This window comes from Mus caroli, chromosome 11 (genome assembly GCF_900094665.2).
Source record: "Mus caroli chromosome 11, CAROLI_EIJ_v1.1, whole genome shotgun sequence".
In the NCBI taxonomy this organism is placed as follows: Eukaryota; Metazoa; Chordata; class Mammalia; order Rodentia; family Muridae; genus Mus; species Mus caroli.
Genome location: NC_034580.1, coordinates 91,131,950 through 91,139,541, shown reverse-complemented (window position 1 = coordinate 91,139,541; position 7,592 = coordinate 91,131,950). Strand labels below are relative to the sequence as shown.

Sequence of the window (7,592 nt, the reverse complement as noted above, 5' to 3'; positions counted from 1 at the left end):
TGGCAACTCATTTTGCCTCCGTGCTTTGAAGTGATTTTACATCCCCTGGCTCTCAGGGCCAGCCACCTGTCTCAGCATATTTAGAGCTCGCCTGTGGGAACAGAGGCTGCTGGCTCAATCCTGCCAACTCCCAGAGCTCCCCCTGCTCACACACACTTCTGTGCACTTCAGGGGGGGAGCCTCACCACCCAGTCTCACCCAGCCCAGCCCAGCCCAGCGAGCAGCAGCAGGGTCTCGCACTTCCAGCTTGCCTTTCTTCTCTTTATTTGTGCAAAATCAGAAATTAGCAACACATCTTGTTAAACCCTAAGCGCTTTGTTTAGAATATTCCATCTTGCTTCCTTTGATTTTTTTTTTTTTTTTTTATAAAAAGATTGGAACCCAGTCCCTTATCATGACTGAGTCCATCTTTCCAAGATGTCCCTGTTCGAGATAATAATTTAAGTGTTTCTGGAGTAGAGGAGGCCTCTCTCTTCCTAGTGGGAGGTCTTCTTTGTTCCTTTCCCAAACTTGGCATCAAGACCGAGACCTATGGAAAGGAGAAAAGCTACTTAAGTTCCACAGGAGGACCTGAAGCCTACCAATGGCCTAAGGAACTCAGCTTAGCTTCCCCAAGGTGGGGCTTCAGATGCAACCAACTTTGCTTTGTTTGTGTTTGTTTTGAGACAAGGTCTCACTACATAGATTTAGCTTCCTGGAACTCACTCTGTCAATAGAGACCTTTCTGTCTGCTTCTGCTTCCCAAGCTTTGGGATTAAAGGTGGGCATCACTGCGCCCAGTTTTGGGCACAACACACTTTGGATGAATAGTTGTATAAAGCTTCCTCAAAGACAAGAGAATGCCAACAAATGAAAAGTCACCAAGACACTGGGAACACATACAGACACACACACATACACACACACACACACACACACACACACACACACACACACAAATACAGACACACATACAAACACACATATACAGACACACACACAGACACACACATGCATATACATACACACAGACACACACAGACACACACACACATATACATACATACACATACACACACACACACACAAACACACATACATACACACACACACACATTAGCAGGGGAGTAAATACCAGACTTTGTCCCACTCAGGATCCTGAAAGCCCATGACATTAAAGGGCATCACTAAGATGGAATGCACAAGAGGGAGGCTGCATTACAAAGAATGCTTCCTCTTCTCCTTTAGGAAAGTTTTCCGTAAATAACAAGGCAAGTCTCTGCCGCTTTCCCTCTGTGGCCCCTACAGGCATTCCCTCTGGGTAGAACTCACCCAGGAAAACCAGCACGGTGCCCACCCACTGCATGGAGCTGATGGGGTTGGCAAAGAGGATCACAGAAGCCAAGATGGTGAAGAACTTCCGGGTTGTGGTGATGATGGAGCAGGTCAGGGGACCGAAGTACACGACTGTCATGAAGATAAAGCTCTAGAAAGAGAAGCAGAATGAGACCAAGCACAGCCCTGAGGTCGCCACCCATACCAGGGCTAACTGCTCCCCTCTGCTCCCAGCCATTCTTTCTGAACCACACAGGAGGGAAGCCAAGCTGCCTCCTCCAAGGAACTCACCTGACCCAAGGCACTGGTCAGGCCAAAGAGCAGGATGCTATAGATGATGGTCGGGTACCTCTCGGCGAAGCTCAAGAACTCCCAGAGCTCCCCAGTAAATAGGATCCCTAAAAAGAGAAGAGGTGACCAGCATGTCTTATGCTTACCCGCACACTGCATGCAGCCTGCTTAAACAACTTGAGGGCAGCTGGGGGAAGAAGGAACCATGTGTGGAGTTTATTCTGGCCTGGTATGCATCTTTCTCAAACTCTTATCTAGTTACAGAAACCAACTTGATTTTCCAAGAAAGGCTTCGAAGTTAATGGTTTTCTTCTGCCAAAGTGACTGATGGTGGGTATGTTTGGCTTGTGTCTATAATCTCAGAGTCTGGGAAGCTGAGACTGGACGGATTGTGAGTTTTAGGTTAGCCTGAACTAGAGTGAGAAAATGCCTCAGAAAAACAAAAGTAAAATCCAAAGCCAGTGGGCTGGAGAGATGGCTCAGTGAGCATTGGCTGCTTTTCCAGGGGTCCCGAGTTCAAATCCCAGCAACCACATGGTGGCTCACAACCATCTGTCATGAGATCCAATGCCCTTTTCTGCTGTGTCTGAAGACAGTGTACATAAAAGAAATAAATTTTTAAAAACAAAACCAAACCAGCAATTTAAAAAGTGATCGAACGCAGGCATCCTTAGATGTTGCAGACAGTGACCCACAGGTCTGCAGCTCAAGGAAGCTCCGGGAATCGGTCACCTCTAGCACCAATAGTCTTCTCCATTATCCCAGTGTGTTACATGAAAAATACTCTCTATGTGTGCTCAGATGTCTCCAAAGTAAAGGCCGTCATCTGTAAGCTCCATTCAGTGCCCTCGTAAGTCGGCAAGCACTGTACTCATGTCTCATCTACCTCATGAGAAAGACTGTTCCTAGTTATCTCTGTGTGTTTCACCGTGTGCCTTCTCGACTGCTGGAACATGTCTACCCCTACAGTGTTAGTAATAGGGAGAGGAGAGATACTGCCAGCACTGGTCTTTCCAGGAAGGTCTCTCAGGCATTAGACAGTAGGACATTTTGGAATTAAGTGGGGCCCTTGTCCTGCAAGGAAGTTAACAACTGGAGGCCAAGCTAGGGTAGGGATTACTGGATGAGAGGAGTCTGCCCTCTGGTGATCTGTGCACAGAACAACACAATGGCTCCTTACCAGCACCAAGCAAGAACGTGGACCAAAGGTTGATGTTCAACATCATGTGGTTGGAACCTGTTTGGTAATGAGCCCGCATATGGTCCTGGGAAACACCTGTCAGTCCATCCAGGGTCAGAGACATGAGCTGGGAAAGGAAGAAGAGCAGCCGGCAGTGAGCTGGCCAGCAGGGTGCCTCCACAGCCCTGGACAGAGTCCTCAGAATTACACTGCCTACAGTCAGGTGCAGGGGTAGAAAGACTGTGTCAGCCGGGCGTGGTGGCGCACGCCTTTAATCCCAGCACCTAGGAGGCAGAGGCTGGTGGATTTCTGAGTTCAAGGCCAGCCTGGTCTACAGAGTGAGTTCCAGGACAGCCAGGGCTACATAGAGGAACCCTGTCTCAAAAAAAAAAAAAAAAAAAAAAAAAAAAAAAAAAAGAAAGAAAAAAAAAGAAAGACTGTGCCAGCCTCTTTCCTGGCAGGCACCAGACTGGTCACAATGGGGCTGTAATCAGAGTAGAACAGGAAGCCCACCAGTTCTCAGTGTCAAAGCCTTGTAGGTGCACAGGGACTGAACCAGGGAGTTGGGCAAGGGCTGCTTCTTCTGCAGGCTAGCTTTCTGGCTCAGTAAGGACTGTGTTCTTACTGCAGGGTAGTGGTAGTGCACGCCTTTAATCCCAGCACTCAGGAAGCAGAGACAGGCAGATCTTTAAAATTTGAGGCCAGTCAGGTCTATACACAGAAATCCTGTCTCAAAAAGTGGTTGGGAGGTGGGGGTGGCGAGAACTATACTCCAGAGCCTAGGTTCTGTGATCAGACTGCCTGGCCTGGAACCCTGACTGCCACTTAAGTGATCAAGTGAGTTAGCCTCCCCTCAGTTTCTTCATTTATAAAATGGGAGATAACACTGTGTTAGAATACTGTTGAAAGAGTAAATCAGCGACGACGTGAAGCACTTGGGACAGGGCCTAACACTATACGACAGCTGCCGTTCATTCAAGTCTGGCTTCTGTGTTGCCTGGAAACCCAGGGACGCACACTGCATCCTTTCCTCCTCAGCTCTCCGGTATCTCTGAGCTCACACAGGGATCTAGGCACAGACTTCAGAGCGCTCTTCTCCAGGAGAGCTTCCTTAGCTATGGCTAAATATTTCAGGCTCCTTGTTGTGGCCATAGCAGAGTCAGGGACCTTGCAGCAAAGACCAGCAACAGGAAGGAGTCAGGGGACAACACGCCCTCCCTTGGCTTTCTGCCTGCCTTGTTAAGGGCTGTCCTTGGTGGAATCTGCTAGAAAGGGCTGCCTTCAAAATAGGACTGCATACCAGAAGGAGCTCTCCAAAGCCGACAGTGTGCTCTTCTATCCCAACCACCTTCTTGGGCTTATACATGAAAAGAGCCACGCCAGCCACAATTAGCAATACACACAGGTACTTGGCCAGCGGGTACTTCTTCTTCAAGAGCGTCACTCCCAGGAGCATAACTACAGAGAGACAAGCAAACAAGACAGTGAAACTCAAGTCCCACTGGTCTCAGTGACCCCAGCACCCTCCTCCTGAAAGCCATGTCAAGACTGATGGAGAAACGTCTGAGAAAGAAGCCCTACAGAGGGTGAGGTGGGAGGGGTGTCAGGCTGGCACCCAGATAAAGATGATTGAGCAACAGGGCCTGAGTAGTGCACAGGTGGGGAAGGGAGGGGACAAAAGTCAAAGGTCCAGGGAGGACCTGGGAAGGGCGGAGGACAAGGGAGGGAACACCAGACACTGAAAGGAAGAGGTAGCTGGCCCGCACGGGATTCTGGGTGTGTGGTGATAATGAAAACATGGGGGACACTACAGTAACTGAGGACACAAGGCAGGCAAGGTCAGCCTCTCGCTCCCACTTGGCCTGTGCACACCACAGGAAGCAACACCGGCAACAGGAAAGACACTAGGGAGACCTCCGATGGGAAGGGGCCACCCAGAGTCACTTGGGGAGGAAGAGGAAGCCAGAGTTCACAGTCTCTGCTTACCTGGGATTGGCTTGCAGGATTTACCGAGAACCTGAAATAAAAGTGAGCAGATAACTTCTGAGCATCTGTGGGGTCCCAGGAGGGATGTCGCTGCCACATTCAGAGGCGACAGCATCGGCCCTCAACCCCACAGCTTGGCCTCAGGCGGCAGCCCTATCATAGCCAAACCCAACCTGTACCCAACTCTAGGTCCTAAACTCTTTCTCAAGCATACTCTGCTTTGAGTATTTCTTCCTTCCTTCCTTCCTTCCTTCCTTCATTTATTTATATTTTGAACATAGTTTCAAGGTTTGTTTTGTATGGGACATAGTTTCAAGTAGCCCAGGCTGGCTTTGAACCGGATACACTGCTACAGCAGAACATGATCATGAACCTCTGATTCTGACCCTCCAGCCTCTACCTCCCAAGTACAAGGACTGCAGGCAGGCATGTGACACCACGCCTCGCTCATGCAGTGCTGGGATGGAACCCAGGTCTTCACGCATGCTAAGCCAGCTCCACTAACTGAGCTCAATCCCTAGCCTTCTAGGATTGTTTCCTTTAAGTCACAGACCTGAGGGGAAGAGGAGAGAAGATCCCCTTAGTCCTGTCCACACAATTTCTGAGCCAACTCTCATCTCACCCTGAGGTTTCACCTGAGTTGGATAGTTGACAAACTGCAGGGCTGAGTTGCTGGAGACCATGGCACCCACATAGGAGACAGAACAGGCAGCATAGAGCCAGGTCCGAGTGCGATCCACCCTGGCAGTGTCAAAAAACTGGATCACTGGGAGAAGACAAAAAATAAAACAAAAACAAACAAAACATACAAGAGAAACCCGGTAGGCCAAGGATGGACCACTAAGCAAAAAGTTGAGGCCATAGGAAAGGAACTTGCCTGTAAAGTTAAGACCGCTATTTCTATCCTCTTAAGCTGGGAAATCTCTGAAAATTATTCATCGTCCCAGTTCCCCTTAAGCCTAACACAACCACATGCTGAGTGGAGGGAGGGATTCACTGAGTTCAAGAAAGGATGGCTTAACTCTACTGACAGGAACAAAGACATGTTTGAAGCTGACACACAAAGCAAAGTCAAAGGGATAAAGAGGAAAATGTTCTAAGGGCTTTCAATGGGGATTTGGAATATAGACGGCCCAGTCATCTTCAACTCAAATGTTGGTATAATTTAGAGGCCTAATATTTTAATCTCATTTCACAGCCATTGGTTTTACAGACTGTAGAGAAGCTGTTTAAATACTCAAGGGTGTGGAGGTAGGGAAAACTTTGATTTTTAAAGATGAATCCACGTCTATGCCCAGAATATGGGAGAAAGGAGAGTGAGCCCAACAAATTACTATGAGGTACTCACAGATCTTGGCAAACATAGCATTGATCACACACTGGATGAAAACCAAAGTTAAGGCAAAGGTGAATGTCTCCTGTTTGGGTCCTTCTCCATACTTCCCTCTTGTGCTAAGATGAAACACATAAAAAAGCAATTAGTGTGTGCTACTCGGTGGCATCAAGTATGTTCAGATCCACGGAGAGCTTTGGAAATATCATGCTTTTGTGGGTGTAGTTAGAGTTAGGAAGGATTACTGAGCTCATTTACCCAAAGGAGCAGATTTGATTTAAGCCTAAAAACTAGACGCCAACCTACTGCTACCATAGCCTAAGGAAAAAATATCCGTAAAAGTCAGACAGTTGAACAAAATTATCCCCCGTAGAGAGAGAGAGAGAGAGAGAGAGAGAAAGCAAGACCGAGAGCAAGAAGATTAACGGTCTGCAAACACCTCGGGGCTTTCTAAAAATAAAATAAAATAAGACCTGGCTCAGGTCACGGAGCGCTCTTGGAATCAACAAAAGTAAAAATATCTAAAGGGAAAAAAGAATCGCGTTCTAAAACTCCAGAGGCCGGCCCTGAAATTTTAGAATTACAAGGATGCTCAGCTAGCAATGCATAATAACAGGGTGCAAAAAAAGGTCAGAGGGCCGAGCCGGAGAAGAGAAAACCCTGTACCAGACACAGGAAGCCTGAAGACTAGACCGTAAAATGGACGGTGGAGACCGAATCCTGGCCCTGGCTGGGGGATGCTAGCAGTCCCGCCCCCTCAAGGGTCTGCTCACATCTTCTCCTGCAGGATCCCATAGTAGAAATAGCAGACAAAGACACCCAAGAAGCAGAGCGGCAGGCGCAGCCGATCAGGCACCAGGGATCTGCTAGCGGCCATGAGACGCACGGACGAGTCGGCCGAAGATCCGTTCAGAGCAGGTAGCGGTACCGGCGGCGAAGGCGAAAGCTCCAGGCGGACATCGCCGGCCGGCGGCAGGGACCTCATAGGAGCTGCGTGCGACCGCCGGCTCGTAGGCCGGAGCAGCTACCTCCTGATATGCCAGCTCAGAGCTTCCGAGAGGGAAATGCCTCCCGCCCCGGCAGGAGCGTTCTAGGAAAGAAGGCAGGCTTTAAGACCTTGGCTCCATTCCTGGTGGCCAGGAAAGCCAGCCATATCGAGGTTATTGTCTCCTCTTTTAGGTTTTTCCGATCAGGCAACGCCGAGGACATCTACAAGCTGGAGCTCAGTGGGGAGGCCTAGGCGATTACGCGGCGTATAGTGATGACGTATAAGTATGTGGATGTTATCAATTGGCTCCGCGGAGCGAAAATAGACTGATGGGCGGAGAAAGAGGCGGTGAGGCCAGGAGAGAATTAAAGGCTTTTTTTTTTTTTTTTTTTTGCTTTTGGCTGGCAGGCCTCGGCTGGGTCCTAACGCCAAGAACGCTTCATAGAGCCGTAGCGCCCTCTAGCCGCTGCCCAGCGTTAGCCACTCCAACCCTGTCTACC

General features: G+C 49.0%; 1 protein-coding gene across 3 annotated transcripts; it reads right to left on the bottom strand.

Moving 5' to 3' along the window:
• Positions 1-240: 240 nt before the first annotated feature.
• On the bottom strand, positions 241-7,172 carry Slc35b1 (solute carrier family 35 member B1). 3 transcript variants are annotated; one of them, XM_021176473.2, is made up of 9 exons: positions 6,878-7,172; positions 6,120-6,223; positions 5,407-5,537; positions 4,772-4,802; positions 4,086-4,243; positions 2,786-2,912; positions 1,606-1,712; positions 1,312-1,465; positions 241-529 (listed from the first exon to the last, which is right to left on the bottom strand). In XM_021176473.2, exons 1-9 carry the CDS (start codon positions 7,087-7,089, stop codon positions 477-479), a joined length of 1,077 nt encoding a protein of 358 aa, XP_021032132.1. In that variant the 5' UTR covers positions 7,090-7,172; the 3' UTR covers positions 241-476. The 3 variants fall into 3 exon arrangements, with proteins under 3 accessions (XP_021032132.1, XP_029340085.1, XP_029340086.1); XM_029484225.1 differs by having other exon boundaries at positions 5,407-5,512; positions 6,878-7,130; XM_029484226.1 differs by lacking the exon at positions 6,878-7,172 and adding an exon at positions 6,771-6,789 and having other exon boundaries at positions 248-529.
• Positions 7,173-7,592: the final 420 nt, after the last annotated feature.